Raw genomic sequence first — 21268 nt, forward strand, 5'->3', positions numbered from 1 at the left:
AAAACCACACACACTTCGGCACACAATTGTTTTGCAAAATACAAATCTACCTTACGAAGTGTAACCAGTTAATAATTATGCCAGTGATATAACTCGGTATATTTTGCGTATATTAAATAGTACATTTTGATGAGCAAACTGCGGCCACCCTGATTCTGCGCTTTCAAGAAGAAGAATCGGAGTAACGCGGAGTGTGAAACGCGTTTATCAGTGTAAAGTCAACAAATAAATTAGAAAAAATAGATTTCGAGCACTGTGCTCAAGTGCAGTTATCACAACACAATAAAATGTAATGGTGAAACGTGTTAGTTATTGCTTAAAATGTAGTTTTAAAATTTGTCTTATTAGCGTGTGTTGGTAAAGAGGAAAAACACATAGGACGTGAAAGGTACAATGCGTGCAAAGCGTAAGTGTAAGCGAGATGCCATTAAAGTGTTGTAGCACAGCGGTCTACATACATACATTGTATATTTGAAAGCGTGTGTTTGTGTGTTGAACACGAAGCGAGGTACAAAATGTAATGAAGAATTATACAAATTGGAGTTATATTTTTGTCGTGTGCAAGTGTTGATTCTATCTTTCACTTAAATGTGTTAAAAGCCAAACGTCTACTTACATATGGTCTATTAAAAATTATTCATATACACAAATATGTGTATGCAATTAGACAGTTTGCTTGCCCATATATGTATATCTTTTTTCGTGTATGTTTACCACCCAGAAACGTGTATTATTTCATAGTCAAAATATATTAAATTTTGTGTATATGAGCGAGCGGCAATATCCGTGTATAGATTTTATATGTATGTACATAGGTGCATACATACATACATGTATTTTGCTGGCGCCGTGTATACATGCATGCATATAACTTCTGTATGTTTGTATGTATCAGCGAACGAACAGACAGAAAGACAAAACGATTGTACGTACAGCACTATAAAGTACACAGCGGAATGATGGCAGGCGCAGTAGTAATAGTCTAAAGAAAGACAAAGTAGAAGAAGCAGAGCAGCAGCGCGAACAAAATAAAATAGCCGATAATAGGTAGGATTTGTGCTAGTTGGCATGCCTATGCCCGTAAGCCAAAACGGCCACACTATATTGTGGCTCTCACTCACTAGGTGATACAAGTGCGCGCGCAGCACAACTCCGTATGTTCATCTCGCTCTTACACACGCTATATAATAGGTTTTGTGCGCACTTTTCGTCGTTGTGTTTCTTATGCCATACGTATTAATAATAAAATTGATTAATCAAAGTGGAAACGTTTATTTTAGCAGGAAGCAAACAGTAAAACAACATCGCGTTCCACAACCACAAATCCTTCAATCCCAATTACAGTGTGTGCGAATTTAATTTGTGATTATGTGAAAAAAAACCCAAAATATAAATATAAAAAATATATTCAAAACATAATTTTGTGCCGAAAAAAACAAAAGCCAAGCGGTAAACTTAACTCAACAGCTTGCCATTTTAAATCGTGTTGTGCATAATGAATTAAAAATACAAATTATTCGCGGTGAGTACATATTAAACTGCTAAACAAAACAAACTCGACGCGCGCGCAAATCGTGTTCCAACAATGTCGAGAATTACGTGCATGATTTGAATATGTCTCCTTTCGCCCAATTGAATCTAGAAAATTCTGTTTAAGACTTAATTTGTTGGTTTGACTATGGATGCACATTTTGTGAAATTAAATGATTTTAATTAAATTGCTATTGTAAATTTTTGAGTTTTTTTTCGCACAGTGGGTCGCCATATTTAATTTCGTACTTTTCCCTATACGTTCTATACTGTGCTCACTCGCACTTACAGCTATGGCATATATCTTGCGCGTTCGTTTGTTTTGCTTGCGATTTTCTTTTGTGCAACGTGAAGTTAGTTGTGCGTAATTGAGCTGCGTAGAGTTGCCACCTATTTACAAAACACACGTAAAATGTGTATTTGTTTTATATTTCATTTGTGCTTAAAAAATGTTTAGGCTAATGTTTGAATAAATGTTCTTCGAAAGAAATGTGTAGTATAACAAATTTGTTAAGATGCTTAACTGCATACATTTTTGTATGTATAATTAACTAAAACCTACAACCACTGCATGTGTGGTTGCGTGGTTTATTGTTTTGACATGCGCAATAAGCGAAAAATAAATTGAATTAACCGAGAGGATTTGTAAATTATCTCAGAATTTATTGTGAACTATATGTTGCTAAAGTTATTGTTAGGGTCGCCATGTTGGAATTGCGTTTTATATATTTTACGTGATGTTAGAACGGCACCGCAGTAATTTAGATTTTTCTATATTCTGTGGTTTTTTCGAATTCTGCTGTACTCTCCAATCGTGTGTTATGTTTTCGTCAAACGTTTTACTACCTAGTCTGGCTGTTTACACGCTTGTACGCCGTGAAGTTGGTTGCTGCTGTAGGTTGGCTGGTGTGTGTGCTCATCTATTTGTCTCTTTTCAACACATCTCCCATTCCAATTGTGGGCCTGTGCTGTGCTTCTCTTTACGCATACGTGATTTTTTGCCTCGCCTGCCCTGTACGATTTTTCGCCACTTTCTGTGGTATGGGCAAAAATGAAAGCAAAAGTTGATGAACAAGTTTTTAGTATATACATATGCATATATATTCCCTGGACCCATACATAATGGACACTGCAAATTGCAGATGCAAAAAGGCATTCGATAACTCAAGGGTTGTCACTATTTGCCGCTAATACTCCCCCGCCAAAAACATGCATATGTACCCCTGTTCGATGAATCTGTTCTCATACATACATACGCGCATACGAACTTGCAATTACACATGCATGCATATGTATGTATGTATTGGTTTGTTATAATGCGAGAAATTTCTTTAGCTTTTCAGATACATATAGTAAACATCTATAAATGTACTACTGAATTAGACAATTGGAAATAGTTATAATTTTCTAATTAGTATGCATTTCAGTAGAACTTCAGTTTAAAACAGATTAGAAAACGATAGTCTGTCCAAAGTTTATCCAATAATGGAAAAATAAAACGTCAGTCGCTTAAAAAACAATGAAAACAGAGAGGCAAACAAGCGTATAAAATGCGCGCAACAACAAAAAAATAAGACGCAATTAGTTGACACTAGCAACACTAGAGCTGGCTGGCATCATCATCAACAAACCAAACTAAACCAAAAACCATATGTAAAACACAAGCAGATAGAGTACAGCATTGAAATGTAGGTGTGGGTATATCAAAGTATGGATGTACACACATTTGCACATATGTATACGTATATGTGGGTGTGGGGCTGTCCCTGATCTGGTGTGTCAGTGTGTATGTAAGACAGGCGATGGCAATTGCATTAACTTTTCTACTCGCGTAGTTGTAAATGCCATTGAATATGTAACGAATGTGAATAGTCGATAGTTTGGCATTGATATCGATCGTTGGCACCGATTAGATTTGCTGTTGAATTTGGAATTTATGAGGAAGCTTTGCTTGTTGACCTGACAACTATGTACACATATTGCAATTCCAACATTTGTGAGTTTTCGTCTCTCTCGAACCTAACGTAAATCTTAACGAAAGCGCGGCGGCGACCAGTCGCCATGTTGTATGATTGTTGTTTTGCTTGCGGTAAGTTTCAATGTGCAGTCAAACATGCTCTTTCACTCTTGCAAGTTTGCTAACTAATACACACGCACACACACAGGAACGCACATTTGCGAAGTGTGTGTGTAAATTTGTTTATGGCGCGCATTTTAGACGTTAGTTGGTTGCGGTAGGGTTTAAACTTTCAAGCTTTTGCATACACAGTTGTTTGTTGTATATTTACTCTTTGCCGTGTATTTCACCTTTCTGGTATTTATACCTACAAATGTGAAAATGTGTGTTTGTGTGTGTGAAATCGACACGCATACAATTGCAATGTGCCTATTTTATATTTTATCTGCATCTTGTGCTTTTTTAGATGCTTGTTTATAAATTAAAGTATGTCGTAGTCGTTTTCGTCAACTTAGTAAATACGACACACATACACATAAATAAAATCAATCTGCAGCACCTAAATTGTTGTTGCTTCTCTGTTATCTTGGGGCTGGGCGAGGAGCTTTGTTTGTGCTTGTCGCTTCTATTGAGAAACAACATCAAACGGAAATAAATTATATACACACATTTGTGCGTGTGTGTCAGGCCACACACAAAATTACACAATTCTCTCCCATCATTGGCAGCGAGAAACATGTAGTATATATAAATAGGAATAAAAGGCATATAAAAAATAAAAATACATGCATAAGTCATTTTTCTGCATCTCGGGCTTGCTATCTTCACACATGTTCTTATTGGAAATGCGATGGGGAACAACAAAAGTTGACAAACAGACACACATGCATTTCGTTGATGTCCATGTGTAAGAGTGCAATAGATAGTATTACATAACATTATGGATATGCGGCTGTGTAGCCAGCTTCTGTTATACAAATTAGCTGTTATAATTATGTACATTGTAAATGATGAAGTATGCGGCTAATTCGACAAGGTATTTACACAAATACACATTTACATTTGCATGCATATGTATGTGTATCGACATGCAGTAATACTTGACGATGGGGGGAGGTTACATAAGCCCATTGACTGTGCAATTAGCAATTCGCAATTCTGTGAAATTGTGCGCGCTTTTGTTGCTGTTGCTGCCCGCTGCTGCTGCTTTTGCTGTTTCTTCCTTAGCAATTCAAATTGATTGCTAAGTAAAAGCGAATAAAAGCTAGCAACAACAAACACACGAATAGCACTCAATTGAATGTAAATGCGGCGACTGCAACGTTGGTTGCGGTCTGTGCCCTATTTCAATTAGAAATGATATTTCGTATAGTCGCAAAACGTTGCTGCCATCGCCTGTACTTAGAACCGTTGAGAGCCAAGTGCAACAACAATAGCAGCAACAACTACAACTGGTAATAGATACTAAAAACAGCAGCAGTAGTAACAACAACAACAATGCGCGATGTCGTCGACTGCAATGAATGCCGCGCCGGATGCCAAGGCAAAATTAGTGCATTCACTTTTTGCTTTGGCTTTGGCAACGACCAAAAGCCACACAAACACATACACACACATATATATTTATATACACATACAATCCCAAATGTAGTTGTATCTTGTAAATACGAATAATGAGGTGTAAAGCGACTGCGCAAGAGAAATAATTTAGAAACTAAAAACAAAAGAAGATTCGATAAATGCCGGATGATCGAGCTACAGTTGAAAAACAAATAAATATCTATGACTAACTCTTATATGGCATCAAAATGATAGTAATGCAATATATATTTCATCAAGAGATGCTTTGGAATTTATAAAGTTTGTCTTTGTGCAAGGCTTTTTTGCTTGACATGATTAGCGTCGCTCATAAAAATGATGAGTGGCCAAAACGCAAACACAGGAGGAGAGAACAGGTTTTCTTGTGTCTTAACGCAAAAATGCACAAGTGCTTGGGCACACACATACCACACACACATGTACACTAACGCGAAACGCACACAAATACAAATGTAAACAATGCAAGTTCATAACGTATCACTTGGTAGTTGTAGTTGTAGTTGCCGCTGTTGTCTCTCTATTAACGAGTTAGCAGCTACTTACTTCAAGAGTGTGTTTGCAGCAAGTGCAGCTGCGAATGGCATATAAAAAGAACACTAGAAAAATACACAAATACTCTCTCGCTCATACACAAAGATGAGACAAGCAACAACAATTTCGATGCGCATGCGTTTCGTTTTGTTCATTTGCTTTGGATTACATAAGAGCGCCAACTAAATTGGCGGTTGGCAACACTGTACGATAAATTATCAAGCATTAATCGAAAACGATAACGATTCCCGTCGATAAAAAATTGATTTTTTTTCATTTATTATCAACTTTTGAAAAATATCTAATGTAATATTCTTTTCTTCTTGCAGCCAAATGGAACATACAACGAAACCTCGTTCGGTGAGCTAAGAATAAATTGATGTAGTTCCGTTGTTGCTGGATAACAACAACGATAAGAACAAGATCAACATTAACATCAAAACAACGATACTTTCGACTACACAAAACAATAACAACGAGAGATTCAGAAGACGAAAGCAGCAACAAAAGAAGAAGGCGCGCCAGAACGGAAGCGCCGACTCAATAGAGAGAAGGAAGCTGAATAAAAAAATACGCGGCGTTATGTTTGTAATGGCTAACAATGTAATGTGGCACAGTGTTGGAAATCGTATTTGCAATTTGAATGCGCGCCGCCCACAATTAGCAGCCGCCGCCAGCAGCGGTCAGGCAAACGCCAACGACGAGGAAAGCATTTCTGGTTATGCCTTAGGCCCCCAAAGGTTTGGGGGGCACCATCACGTATAGAGGCAGAAGTAATCGCACTTGCAGCAACCGCAGCAGCTTTATAGCGCGGCAGAAGTCACAAACATATTTCAAACAAAACAAACAACAATCGCAACTGCAGCAGCAACGGCGACAACAGCAACATCAGGGGCAAAGGCTTCTTGTGAATGAGATGTCTAGTGAAGTAGTATTAGTGTTGTGAAATGACAAAAAGCAAAACCAAGAAGCAGCTACAAAAGCAGAAGAAGAGCAACATAAACTTAGCACCAGTTAAAAGCAGAGCCCCCCCGCCCCTTTCTAAAACTAAAATTAAAACAAAAACATAACAATTTAATTTCGAAAGCGATATATAAATACATTCACATAATATAATAATAATAATTACTATTATTTTTGTGAGCAATTTATAAATTGATATAAACAACAACAACAAGAACAGCATCAGTAACAACAATGCCCATGTCCACGCACGACACGGTCTTTGTGGAACCTGTCGCCAGCAGCGGCAGCAGCAGCAACACCAACAACAGTACTGGCAACAGCCGCATTGCCATCGGTGGCCCACAGCAGCAGCAACAGCACCAACCACACATAGTTATCGATGGCAGCAATTTGTCAACCCAGGCGCAGCTGAAGCGCATAATGCAGCGGCGCATGTCCATTCAAGCGCAACCAGCGCCAAAATATGCGGTACGTGCCACAGCAGCAGCGCAGCAGCAGACGCCACAGCAACAGCAGCAGCATGAGTTGCTCAATCCGCAAATCTACAAGATTGTCACCACCGATGGCAGCACGAGTAATGTCATCATTGATGCCTCCTCGTCGGCACCGCCGCACAACTCCAAGCTGTTGCTCAGTAATCTCACGGTGCTCTCCAAACAGGCACCGCCAATATCCTCCTCCCAGACACAGCAACAGCAGCAGCAGCTTAACTATCTCAGCGCAAAGAATTTGCCGTATGTCACGGCAACGCCAGCAATCAAACAGCAGCAGCAGCAAAAATTTGGCAGCATTAGCGCCTATAAAGCGTCAGGAGGTGGAATTGCAACGGCAAAGCAGCTGCAAGGCTATGCTCAATCCCCACAGCAGCAGACAGCAGCCAATGCAACAACGACGCCGCTAATGCAAAAGGTGACACTCGGCTCGCGAGTTGTGACGCGTTTGCAATCGTATGTGCCGCCCCAGCAGCAGCACCAACCACAGCAGCAACAGACGCCGCAGATAATTGTGCAACCAGCAACGGCTACGCAACAAAAATATGTCAATGCGGCTGCTATCAATCGACCGGCGATAACGACAACAACTGGCGGAACAGCTGCAGCGCTGCTCAAGAAGACTAATCAGAAGATAACGGTCAAAAGCGTGGGCAATATGCTGCAGCAGCATCAACAGCAGCAGCAACAACAACAACAGCAGCAGCAGCTTAAAGCTTTTATCTCCGCACAGCAGCCGACCCACAAAGCAGGCGTTAAAACGAAATTTGTTAAGCAATACAACGCAACGACAGCGCTGTCGATTGCCGCGGTGCCTCAGCAGCAACAGAACGTTTACGCCAAGCAACAGCAACAACAATTGACGACCAGCAAGGTTGGAAAACTATCGGCAGGCAGCAGCATCAACAACAGCAAGTATGTGGTGCAGCAGCAACCGTTGCAACAACTGGCTGCTAATTTGCCGCAGGGCACACAGTTGCAGCAGAAGACGACGGCAACAACTGGTGGCGGCTATATGCTACAGCAGTCAACGCCGGGGGCCATCAAGTTTGTCAACTCTCATGGCACTGTCATACAACAGCATCAGCCCCAAATTCAGGCGGCACAAACCAAACGAATACACTACAACAGCACCAGCAGCAGTGATAGTAGCAGCGATCATCATCATCAGCAACAACAACAGCAGCAGCAGCAGCAATCCTCGCTGATCACCGACGATGTGATGATTGTGAATGGCACACAGATGACGGATGAGTTGTCGGCGCGCATACTACAGAGCATGGCGCAAAAGTCGTTCAGCCAGCAGCAACAGCGGTATCAGCAACAGACGACACCGACAACACCAACAGCAGCAGTAACCACAACCAATATGCCACCGCCGCAACCAACAGCAGCAACACCCACACAAATTGTTTATGGCAACAGCAGCAGCAATAGTGTAACTGCAGCAACCTCGGGAAATTTGCTACTGACACATTTTCAAGGTGCAGCTGCAATCTCGCCGAGTTCCTCAGCGTCAACAGTAGCTTCGTCAGCGCCATCGGCATCGTCATCAGCGTCATATCTAACTGTAAGCACCTCCAGCACGCCCTCGGTGAGCATATCTTCGCATGGATTCGCCAGCGGTAGTGCGGCGATGTCCTCGTATATGTCGGCAACGGCGGCACGCCGGCAATCGGTCAGTGCGCCGAGCAGTCGAGCCGCGTCGCTGGAACGCAAGCAGCAACATGAGGCTGTGGTGGCCGCTGCCAATCGCAAGCAGCCATCCAATGTGGTCGAGTATTATAAGCACAGGTAAGCTAATCGTAAAAAAATGCTTCATTTTATCCGTAGTATTTATAGATGTGACACTTATCGACGTAAATTTAAAAAACTATCGATCTATTAAACGATCTATTATTGCATGTCTTTTTGAAATATAGTACTATCGATAGATTATGAAGACTGCACAAGTGCGACTACTATCGATAGTTTTCAACAATTTAGCACATCGTCAAATTGTTGAATTTATTTATGAAATGCACTTTCTAGCCAAGTAGGTTTTGTCAAAGTTATAATTGTCAAGTGGACAAGTATTAAAAAACAAAATCAAGAGATCCAATTGTTTCGATGTGAAAAGTTGGCCTGAGTTTCAGGGCTTCATGCAGCTTGGACTGTAACTGCTAGCAGAATAAATAGTAAATAAATAGTAAAATACAGATAACAAATAAAAAGCAAATATTATCGAAGAAAAACTAATATTGGGGATTTTTCTTGCAGCCTGAACCACAGCAATAGCACAAGCAATTTAAGCAGCCTGCGTGGAAGCGTAACCAGCAACAACAATACGACAACAAATACGCCGCACTTGACACCAGTGCATGTGGATGCAACCACGTTGATAATGAAGCCCCAACAGCAGCCACAACATACGCCTCAGCCGACACAGCAGCAGCAGCCTCAACAGTTGCAGCAGCAGCAGCCGCCACAACAGTCGCAACAGCAAGTGGCAACGCAACCACAACAGTTGAGCGCCAACGAGGAGGAGTTGTTCATTGAGGAAGTGCGTCCAGTGCCAGTGCATACCCAAGACTTGCGATTGCAGCAGCTACACGCCATAATGCAGGATCACACCTACGCCTCGCAGCAGCAGCAACAACAACAACAGCAGCAACAACAGCAGCAGCAGCAGACTGCAACAACTGGGGCGATAGCCCAGCAATCTCAGCAATGGTCTTTGGGCGGCATTGGCGTTACTGTGGCAGGTGCAGCGACTACACCAGGCGGCAGCTACAGCAGCTACTTTGCGCCACAAAGTAAGTGAAAACATTCAAGTAAATTATATAGACTGCCAAAACTAAAACACTTTATTTTTCTAGTTGCTCGCCATGTAACTGACGATGATGCACATTCGGCCATCAGCGGTAGTTCGCGCTTGGCAAGCGCTGACATCGATCCCGGTGAGGAGACAGAAACAGCGCCTGAAGCCGAGGCCGAGGATGATTCTGTGACGCGCTGTATTTGCGAGTTAACGCATGATGATGGCTATATGATTTGCTGTGACAAGTGCTCGTAAGTTTAAAATAATATCGGTTGTATGCAATAAGTAGAAAAAGTCTCCTTTGCCATTTAGAATTATATACTTCTTGCTGTTGCATAAACCCGACATACTGTCTAATAAGGAACTCTTACTAAACACAATCCCAATCTTTCTACAGCGCCTGGCAGCACGTGGACTGCATGGGCATCGATCGCCTCAACATACCGGAGGAGTATCAGTGCGAACTCTGCCAGCCACGTCCAGTGGACAAGGCCAGAGCGCGTGCGTTGCAGCGTCAAAAGCGCAAGGAGCACATGCTTTTGGTGGCCAGTCAGGCAGCCAGTGGTGTGGCCGCCGTTGCAGCTGCCGCTGCCGCAACAGCCGCTGCAGCGGGCAATCCTTTGGGTGCAGCAGCTTCTGTGCCGGGTGGCTCACTTTACGGCAGTCAGGAGTTGCTGCAACAACAGCAGCAGCAGCAACATCAACGACTGGGCAGTGGACTCAATGGTGGCTTTGCAACTGGCGCTAATAACGCCACTGTTGCCGGCATGGGCAAAAAATCGAAGAAAACCAAAGATGGCGCCACAACGCTGAAGAAGAGTAAGAAAGGAGGCGACAAGCTGGCAGCAGGCGGTGCTGCGGGAGCTGGAGTTGCCGGTGGTGGCTCAACCAGTGCCAAGGGCACCAAGAAGAGCAGCAAACGCAAAACGAAATCGAGTGGTGATGGCAACGGTGGCAGCAGTCCAGCTCTGACTGCCGCTGAGAAGCACGCAGCGAATCTGCGGCAATGGATCGAACACTACGAATACGCCGTGACCAATCATTACTCGCCCGAGTTGCGCGCCCGCCTGCATGCCATACAGAAGCAACCGAGTTTGCTGCAAAGCATTCAAAATACCGAAAACAAGGCGTTGCGTCTGATTGCCGCCGGCTGTGCCAGCGAACTGGAGAAGCGTGCTCAATTGATACCCTATGCTGGAGCCAAGGTGTTGATCAGCAGCATTGATCTGGCGCCGCATTCGCCCATCCATGAGCTGCGTGGCAAATACATGCTAACGACCCAGTTTCGCACCCAGAATCCCACCGTGAACATGAATACGCCGCCGCCAAGCAACTATCTCAACAGCTTCAAGGTGCACAAGACGCCCGGGCAGTTTGTGTTCTTCTATCAACTGCCGGGCGTGGAGGCTCCAATGCAGACGACAGCCAACCAACAGCTGGCACCGCAACCGCTGCCCTCTTACCTAAAGGGACCCGAAGTCTGCGTGGATACGCGCACCTATGGCAACGATGCACGCTTCGTGCGACGCTCCTGTCGACCCAACGCCGAGTTGCAGCACTACTTCGAGAAGGGCACACTACATCTGTACATTGTGGCATTGACGCACATTCGGGCGCAGACGGAGATTACTGTGCGACATGAACCGCATGATCTGACGGCGGTTGAGCATAAGAAATCACATTCGGCTGTCATCCAGCCGACGAGCACACGTTGTGCCTGCGATCTGGGCAGCGATTGTTTGTTCGCATTGCCTCTGGCGGTGCAACAACAATTGCAGGCACCGCCCACGCAACCGCGCAGCAGTCATCGCAACAAGGCGGCAGCAGCAGCGGCCGCAGCCGCTTCTGTGAACAGTGCGGCAGCCATACAGCTGACCATGGGGCTGGGCAACAGCATGACGGCAGCCGCTGCAGCTGCAGCAGCCGCGGCGACGGCACGCAATCGTTCCACATCCTCGAGCGGCGAGAGTAGTAGCCACATGGGCCTGAATAGCCCACAGCTCAGTCAGCTTAATTTGGGCTTTAAGCCTAGTGCGACGGCTTCTTTGATGCCGGCAACAGTTGGCACAGCGGCGGCAGCAATGCTCTGCAACAGCAACAGCAATGGCGGCAACAGCAACAACTCGTGCTCCGTTTCCATGTCGAGTGTGCTGCACGATTCAGGCATTTGCACATCTTCATCGTCGCCCTCAGTATCCATTCCATCGCCCACGCCCACTCAACTGCAGTCGCCCACATTGCAGCAGCAACAGCAACAACAGACACCGCAAACATCACTGCTGCAGCGCAGTCCAACGCAGCAGCAGCAACAAATTCTGGCAGCGCTGCCAACGCCTATGTTGTTGTCCCCACAGATGTTGCCGAAGCCTGCACAGCAGCAGCCTTCATTGCTGCAACAGCAGCAGCAGCAGCAACAACAACAGCCGCAGGAGCCATTGGCTGTTATTGCAGCTGCAGCGGCTGCTCAGAGGCCCATGGCAACTTATTATTTGCAGCCGCAACAACAGCAACCTCAACAGCAGCAGCAACAACAACAACACCAGCAGCAGCAGCAGCAACATTTCCTGCAGCAACAACAACTGGCGGATGAGGCTCGCATGGCAGTAAGTGCGCTACAAACGCTGCATGCCACGCCCACTTCACATATTGTGACGCCCATAAAAATTACAACGCAGCAAATGAAACTGCAGCAGACGCAGCAACAATTGCAGCAGCAAGCACAACAACAACAACAATCGCAACAACATCAGCAGCTACAACAACAGCAGCTACAACAGTCGCAACACCAGCAGCAGCTTCAACAGCAGCACCAACAACAGCAGCAGCAGCAACAACAGAAACAACAACAGCAGCAGCAACAACAACCAAAGCCCTATCAACCTGTTGTAGTATCGCCTACCAAGACGCCTATTAAATCGACAGTATCGTTGCCTATCAACAATCTGAGCAACAACAACAGCAATATTAATGCAACACCAACTAGTCGTAAATCGCCGGTAAAAGCAGCTGTCACAACGCCGACAACAAGCACGCCTGTGCTCGAAGCCAAGCAGGAAGATGTCGTAGTAACAACTCCGACGCCAGCAACACCGACAACAGCAGCAGCAGCGTCAACCACTGCGACGCCAGCCACATCAACACCTGCAGCTAAAAAGGACAAGCCAAAGTCACGCGAAGAGCGCAAATTGGAGGCCATACTGCGTGCAATCGACAAAATGGAGAAGCAGGAGGCACGCGGTAAGAAAGCAGGAGCAACGGGAGCTACGGTTGCAGGTGGCGACAGTCGGCAAGCGGGCAGCAACAAGCGTAGCAGCAACTCGCCGGCATCGCCACGCAAACGCAATGCCAGCAGCAATTCTATTAGCGAATCAACGGATGCCAATGCCAGCGGTTGCCCCACGCCCACCAGCAGCAATAACAACAACAACAACGCATCGCGACGCAACAAGAAAAAACGGAAAGTTAGTCGCAGCTACAACAACAACAACAATAATAGCAAGCGACGCAAGAGCATGAACGAGTCGGACAATGAGTCGCATACGGAGTCGGAACTCGCGTCGCCAGCAGCAGCATCGCAGCAACAACAACACAACGACAGCAGCCTTAACAATAGCAACAGCCTAATGCTGCAGCAACAACAACAGCAGCAATCTGCTGATCAGGCAGCTGGTTTGTTGCTCGCCTTGGCGCACAACAATTGCGACGCCTTCAAGCCACCAGCAGCAAACGCAACTGGAGCAGTGAGCAGCGCTTGTCTGCTGATTGAAGCAGCCATGGGACCACTGGAACAGCAGCCACAACAACAGCAGCAACAGCAACAACAAGTCGTAGTTCAGCAATTGCCATCGCCTTCGATGGGTGAATTTAAGTATCCGCCCAGTGGCGCTAAAACGAAGAAAACACTCATGTCCAGCTGGTTCCAGCAATCGGAGCAGGAACAACAAACCTCTGGCCTCGACAGCCTAGTGCAGGCGGCAATGAGTGAAATCAACGGTTCCCGTGAGCAACTTCAACAACAACAGCAACAGTTGCAGTTGCAGGATCCACCTGCACCAGCATTACTGAAAGTGGAGCACTTTATACATCAAGTTGAGGGCTCGGAGCGTTTGCAGACGCCATCAGTACAGAACAATTCGTCGGTGAAGAAGCGCTGGCTACGTCAGGCCATCAGCGAGGAGACCACGGACGAAAGTCAGCCCCAGACGCCGGTGACACCGACGCCAAGCAGCGTAGCATCGCCCCAAGCGCAACAGCAGCAGCAGCCACCACAACAGCAGCAGCAACCGCAACAGCAGCTGTCAAATGGCTTTAGCACGCCGTTGAAGAAGCGTCGTTTGGTGGTCATGAGTAATGGCGGACTTGAGACATCAGCAGCCACTGACGAACCACATATCGATGTTATTGGCAGCGCTGGCGAGGAAGATCACAAAGTGGAGCCCAAGACAGAGCAGCTGAAGGTGGAAACACAGCTGCTACACTTTGAACAGGACGACGATGTGGATATCTTGAGATCACCGAGTCCAGGTGCTCAGCAGATTGTGGCCGAGGACAATTTGGTGAAAATTGAGCCAGAAGATACGAGCGCTGCCGCTGAAGATGTCAAAATTGATGTGGAGCGTGAGGAAAGTCAGGCGTGCGACAAGTTCGAGGAGCTGCTGAAGGTAAAGCGCGAACAGGAGGAACAGCAACAACAACAGCAAGAGCAACAGCTGCAGCAAGAGTCCATTGATGAGCCTAAGTTGGAAAACTCAGTGGAGCAGCAGCAGCAGTTGGCTAAAGTGGAGCCCAAAGCGGAGATCAAACCAGATGTGGAAATGTTGCCTGCGAAACTAGAACCGATACCAGAGCCCAAGCCAGGTGAATCGTTGCTGCGCACAACAGTAACAGCAAGTGCAGCATTAGCTACAACAACCAGCAACGCAATAACAACAGCAGCAACAAGCACCACATTGCTGGTGGATTCGGTGAAAGCGGCCATCAAGGCACGTGCGCCCGCTGTCAAGGAAGAGTCAGAAGAGCCGCTTAAGAAGAAACCCAAGCTGGAATTGCTAACACCCAAGCCTGCAGCTGTTGCAACAACTACAGCAATAGCAGCAGTGGCATCTAATGCCACGGCAGCAGTGACCTCAGCAGTCACTGTAGTCACAACAAAAGCAGCAACATCAGCAACTGCATCTGCGGCAACAGTAGCCACGAAAGTTGCATCTACGGCATCAGCTGCAGTGACTACGACAACACCAGCAAGTACTGCAACAGCAACAGCAAGTACTGCAGCCAGCAGCAAGAATCTAACCGAGCTGGATATACAACAGCGCTTGTTGTCCTTCCATGCGGCAAACATTTCGTATCTGCAGTCACGCAACAAGAAGGCCACTAGCAACAGCAGCAGCACCAGCTCCAGCAAGAGCAATAGCAACAACAACAGCACCAGCAGTACAGCCAACACCACGCCCGAGTTGACAATAGTGAAGAAGTCGAGCAAGGAGAAGGACGAGAAGCGTGAACGTGACAAGCAGCTAAAGAAATCGAAAAAGGAGAAAAAGAAGTCCAAGGACAAGGACAAGCAGAAGGTGCCAGCAGCAACCGTTGCAACCTTGGGAGCAATGCCAGCGCCTGAATTGAAAAAGAAGCCGAAAGAAAGCAAACAACCGCAGCAACCACAATTGTTGCCAGCAACGCCAACAGCAGCAGTTGCAGCAACAACTCCCACAGCAACAGCCAATGGCAAGACCAAGCACAATAGCAATCATCCACTTGAACAACAACAACAACAGCAGCAGCAACAGTCGGCGCTGCGTCGTCGCACCATGTCCATGTGTGTGACGCCAGCAACGACGCCAACGCCAACTGCAATGCCCACCACGCCCATGGCAACCACAAAGAAGCGTCAGACAAACTTTGAGCAGGAGTTGACAAAGCCCAACAGCCAAATCCTAAGCAGCAGCTTGTTGCTCAACAGCAGCAAAGCTCCGCAGCAACCGACAGCAGGAGCAACAGCTGCAGTAGCAGCTGGTGTCGTAGCAACTACTGCGAATCAGCAGCAACATCGCAAAGAGAACAACCATCACCATCAACAGCAGCAGCAGGAGTTGCCTGGTTCGATGAGTCTGGCAGCTGCCATTGCGAGTGGCAAGTTGACGGCGATTAGTCGGCGAAGGGAATCCATGTGTGGCAGTCGACAGCAGGCGGCATTGATAGCGGCGGCGATTAAGAAGGAAAAGAAGGAGAAGAAGAAGAGCAAGAAAAAAGATCGCGAGAAGAAGCAAAAGGACAAAGACAAGGAGAAGGAAAAGGATAAGGACAGCAAAGCGAAAAGCTACAATCAACAGAAGCCGCAACAACAGCCGCTGGCAGCAGCTGCTACGCCGCCAGTCAACGCTTTGCCCAAAGTGCTGGCCAAGCCCACCACGCCCGCAGTCACACCCGCACCCACACCCCCAATTTCAGCAGCTCCCATACCTGTGCTCATCACCCAACCGACGCCAACAATGGCAGCAGCAGTTGCTCCCGTTGTACCCTCGCCAATGGTAGTGCCCGGCAGCAACAGTCTCGCCTCGGCTGCCAAGCAATTGCCGTACTACAATACCATCTACGGCAAGCTGCAGGAGCCGCCAAGCAGCGCTGCTTTGGCCTCACCAATTGCTAAGCTGCAGAGCAACAGCATGCCTAGCTTGGCCGAGTATTTGGAGGCCACAAAAGCAAAAGCTGCAGCAGCAGCTGTTGTTGCCGCCGCCTCCGCTACTGTTTCAGCGCCAACCACTCCCATTGCAGCCGCGGACAGCATGCCACCACCAGCGACAACGCCACTGAAACTCTACACACGCACTGCTAGCCATGATCCGCGTCTGAATCCCATGCTCACGGTGCCGGAACCGGCGCCCATGCCAAAGCGCAAGTTGTCGATCAGTGAGTACCGCATGCGACATCGTCCATCCGTCGATACGGCGCCCACAACACCGACAACGCCACCGAAACCCATGGAACGCTTTGCCAAGCCGCAGACGATCAACAAGTGCTCGCTGCAGTCGCCGGAACGCTTTCAGGCAGCTATGCGGGAGCGACGCAATTCGATCAGCGTGCACCAGAACAACATTGTCACCAACAACAGCAGCAGCAATAGCAGCGGCAGCAATCAGCACTATGCGCAGCAACAACAGCAACAATCGCCGCATCATGCGCAGTCTGCGTCGTCGCTTAAGAGTAAGTCCGCTAATGCATCTGCTATAAACTCGGCGGCAGCCACGTTGAGCACCGTCAACAGCATCCTAAGCACAGCCCACAAGTTGCACATGTTCGACGACAAGCCCAAGAGTAAGACGTCACACATCTTGTTAACTTGATCTAAAGTTTTTAATGTATATTCATATATTTTCCAGCTGGCCACTTTAATGCGGCGCCCACATTGCTGGAGCAGCAACAGGAGAAGATGAGCGAGAGATCACGTTTCATGCAACGAACCATATCTTGCGATTCGCGTGTGATTGAACGCCTGGGCGTTGGAGCATCAGGAACACCTGGTGAAAAGTCATCTTCGGCGACCGCCAGGCGAGATGGCGCTTAAGGTAAGTGGACAATAAAATCACTAAAGTGTGAAATGATAATTTAATTTAATTTACCAATTCTTTCAACAGCTTCGTCGATAAATTAACTACAGTAACACATCCAAGTCTAAAGCCAGAATATAACTCAGATCACAACTACAAGAAACTCGACCGATCAACCTGGCTCAAGTGCTCTTCGAAAGCAAAAAATAACCTTACCCATAAACTATTATAATTGAAGGCGCTTTTCTTATTTAACGAAAAAAAAATGTAGTGCGAAAAGAAAATCGGAATAGAAAAAAACGCGCTCTATCGTAGCCAGGAAATGAAATCCTTATTATTTTTGTTGTAAACGCTATTTACTCGCTATAACTATACTACTTACACATACAACTAGAATTTAGATATGTATATATGCATTAACGATATGAGATTGAGCAGAGAAACACAAAAAACAACAAACCACAACAACAAAAAGCAGCAACAGTAACAATATATTTCAAAAGAGCCTTCTGCTAAATGATTTAGTTATTTGATAGTCGCTTTTTTCGTAACCAACCAAGCAACTTGCTACTATATACAAATATATACTATACATAGCGCTATAATTATATATATCTATATAGAAATGCTTAGATGTACGAAAAAGATCGAAAAACTACACACATAAACAAACAAATTGAAATCTTTTCATGTTGGTTAGCTAAACAGTTAGTTTAAATTCCTAATTTAAACATAGTAGATTTTACTACATTTTTCTTTGTCATAACTATAAAATTAAGTAAATTTCATTTAAATTCAATTCACTTAACTGAAATATGCATGAGAGATTCTGCAATTAATCTGATAAGTTTATGATGATTTTTATACATTTTCTGTAATAGTTGTAATTAAAGAGTAACGCCACTGCGAGTATATTTACATATACTTCAAGGCAACAATCAAAGCATTAACTAAACAAATTAATTTAAATAACAACAACACAGAAACTGCAACAACAGCATAACCAGGCTTAAAACGCAAGCAATACTAAAAACCAAAATGAAAACCAGAAAAACAGTACATAAAACATGTAAATATTAAATTGTAAAAAAAACAAGTGCATATTGTTAAATATTTGTACATAAAAAAACAAGCGTTGTTTATTGTTCAACAAAACAAAAACAATAAATAGAAAACGCTACTTGTAGTTTGTAAGTTTGGAAACATTGAAAAAAGAGTACAAAACGCGAGTTAATTGAACGTAATCTAATTCTAAGAAAGTAACCTTAAAACAAATTTATAATTAACGAAAAAAAAAGGAAAAACACCAGGAAAAGTTACAAAAAATTGTATATAAACAAGATTAGTAATGAGGCCGTCGCGTATTTAGATCTAAGTTTATTATCTAACACGCTGCTCCTTAACCATAACTCCTTCCTATTCAACCCACCACCTTAAAAATACATATATTGGGTTCGACATAACATTTATTTATTTTTTTTTTTACATTTGTCTTACTAACATTTTCTATCCTTTAATGGGAAAGTGCAGCAAACAAAAAATATACAAAAACAACTACGATTTTTGACCCTGTGAATATGTATATCTAATTCAATATTTTAAGATTAACAAATTAAAAGAAAACGTGAAACTAAGTATACACTTTTACTTTTACTTTTTACCCCACTTCATTTCACTGAAATTAAAACTTTATGTATATAACAAGAACATTTACATTTAATAATTAACAGCATACAATATTTTGTAAGCAAAGTGAATTTTAACTTAAATATAATTAAACTAAGAAAAATATTCAAATCCCAAAAGTTCATAATTATGATCATGAAATTATGGTTTTGACTGATGCAAACTCAATAATCCGTTGGTAATTATGATTGATCAATCAAAAGTTTAATCGAATCTTTTTTCTCTTTTAAACTATTCAATCCGAAAGCAAGAGATTCTTCATTTGAGATATGATTTCAACTGTGTGATTAATCACACATACGATCAATAAATAAACTGACTTAATTCTCCCCAAACAATTGCTTACAAATCGTATATTCAAGTTTGAGATTTTGGTTTAATTTGAGAAAATCGAGTAAATTTTTTATTGATTCTTATATCAATCATAAGCATATTTTTTTGCATCAGTTCAAACCAATTGCTAGAATTTCAGAGATTTAAAGTTCATCCCGAAGTAAGATAATTTTCACAAAAACAACCATAACAATTATTATTCTCATATACATGAAATATTATATTGAAAACAAAAGCTCTTGTTAAACTTTGAAATCGCAAAAGAAGATATACATTTTAGATTTTGTACCTATTAAGAATTTGTTGTTTTTCTTTATGGGCTTTTTTTAAATATTGTACATAATCAGAAAGTCGATTTTATATAAAATATTATTGTTAATTTATTTAGGATTTGTATGATACTTATATAAAAGCTAGTTATATAAATATTAGATATACACACATTTACTATACCGAAAATTTGTAACAAGTTCGTAATGAAAATTGAAAAGAAAAGAAAAAAAATAGTTGTAGATAAATTACTTATAACTTATTTGAGAGAAATTCAATATAATCATTTTTACTTTATTTGTAAGTGCGAATTTTGAATAATAAGAGTAGAGTTTTTAGCCTTAAAATTTGGTTTAACTGATGTACATTAAATATGTTAATTATTTACTAAACGAAATACAAAAACACATACACAAACAAAACAAAATAAAAAAAAACATGCGCGAATGTTTATAACACTTCCGTCTGTAAAATACATTAAAAATTGGATTCGTAAGATTCTTTACAAATAAACAAAAAAACACAAATAAAACGAAAATAAAATGATAACATTTTAAACACAATTTGTTTTTATTTGAATACTGGCAGATTTGGTGGATTGTTTTATTTTCCTAATATTATTGCTGCTGCTGACTGATTGCAATTAATATTAAAAAACTTGATCTACGTAAACTCCTGACCTACATTACGTATTTAGAGGCTTATCAGCTGCGATTTTTTTAATGTCTTGTCAAATTAAATTTTCAGTTGCTATCTTATTTTTCCAAGAAAATTAAAACTCAGATTTGTCTACTTGTAAGTATGGTATTTATTTGCGGAGCTTCGTCCAACGATGTGGAGGTAAATGAACTTTAACAGATAAATCTGGATTTATACAATTGTTATTTAAAGTCGCCGCTAGTTAGCAGCGTTTCCTTAATTTCCTTTGCCGATTCTCCAAGAATACGACAATTGAAATTGCCCGCCCTTGAAGTGTTCTCAATTTTATGCGATAGTGAATAATCGGTCCCCACTGGAAAGTTATTCAGATAAGAAAAAGGATTTCAATAGGGACTTGGTCCCATATTTTTCCTAAAGTTTGATTCACAGTGTGAGTTTCACACGCGAAGTTTTAAAGGAGCTATTCAAATGGTACATTATGATTATTTTACAATTTCTGGCGAAGATCTGTACAGATTAATCTTGGCTCAAATCGGTTAATGATGCTTTACAAAAATTCTATAATTGAATTTAATATTTTGTTCCCCTAAGAACTGCGAAGCATTTGTCCCAAGTTGATTGATAATAACATAAGCAATTAAATTAAAATATATAAATTAAATAAACATATGAAGAAATTCTCTATTCAACTATTTGAATGGGATAAAGAGAAAGTATTAAAATGCCTATTTTTGTAGTAAATGTGTTTTTTACTAAAAATTAGTTCAGAATATATTCTGTAATATCAATTAAAAAAGTTAAGTTAATTGTAAAAAATTCGATATTAACTGGTTGGTCTCAAGTTGCAATCATTGGAATAGCTGTTGCAACTACAAGCGGTACGTGATATTGCCCCACGAAG

The 21268-nt window shown here is 43.2% G+C and overlaps 1 protein-coding gene across 4 annotated transcripts; it reads left to right on the top strand.

The window, feature by feature from the left end:
- The first annotated feature begins 165 nt into the window (after window positions 1–165).
- LOC132789667 (uncharacterized) lies at window positions 166–20264 on the top strand. Of its 4 annotated transcripts, none has more exons than XM_060797846.1 (8): window positions 166–289; window positions 1281–1522; window positions 5947–8868; window positions 9334–9869; window positions 9933–10125; window positions 10272–17185; window positions 17251–17436; window positions 17506–20264. In XM_060797846.1, the coding sequence occupies exons 3-7, from the start codon at window positions 6815–6817 to the stop codon at window positions 17433–17435; spliced, it is 9882 nt and encodes a 3293-aa protein (XP_060653829.1). In that variant the 5' UTR covers window positions 166–289; window positions 1281–1522; window positions 5947–6814; the 3' UTR covers window position 17436; window positions 17506–20264. The 4 variants fall into 4 exon arrangements, with proteins under 4 accessions (XP_060653829.1, XP_060653828.1, XP_060653830.1 ...); XM_060797845.1 differs by having other exon boundaries at window positions 1284–1522; XM_060797847.1 differs by lacking the exon at window positions 166–289 and having other exon boundaries at window positions 10272–17074.
- Window positions 20265–21268: the final 1004 nt, after the last annotated feature.

This window comes from Drosophila nasuta, chromosome 3 (assembly GCF_023558535.2).
Source record: "Drosophila nasuta strain 15112-1781.00 chromosome 3, ASM2355853v1, whole genome shotgun sequence".
Lineage (NCBI taxonomy): Eukaryota > Metazoa > Arthropoda > Insecta > Diptera > Drosophilidae > Drosophila > Drosophila nasuta.

Coding starts and splice junctions, on each gene's coding strand:
- LOC132789667 (XM_060797846.1), top strand. CDS start 6,815: ATGCCCATGTCCACGCACGACACGGTCTTTGTGGAACCTGTCGCCAGC. Junction 10,126..10,271: donor ATTTGCTGTGACAAGTGCTC/GTAAGTTTAAAA, acceptor ATCTTTCTACAG/CGCCTGGCAGCACGTGGACT. Junction 17,186..17,250: donor GTTCGACGACAAGCCCAAGA/GTAAGACGTCAC, acceptor TATATTTTCCAG/CTGGCCACTTTAATGCGGCG.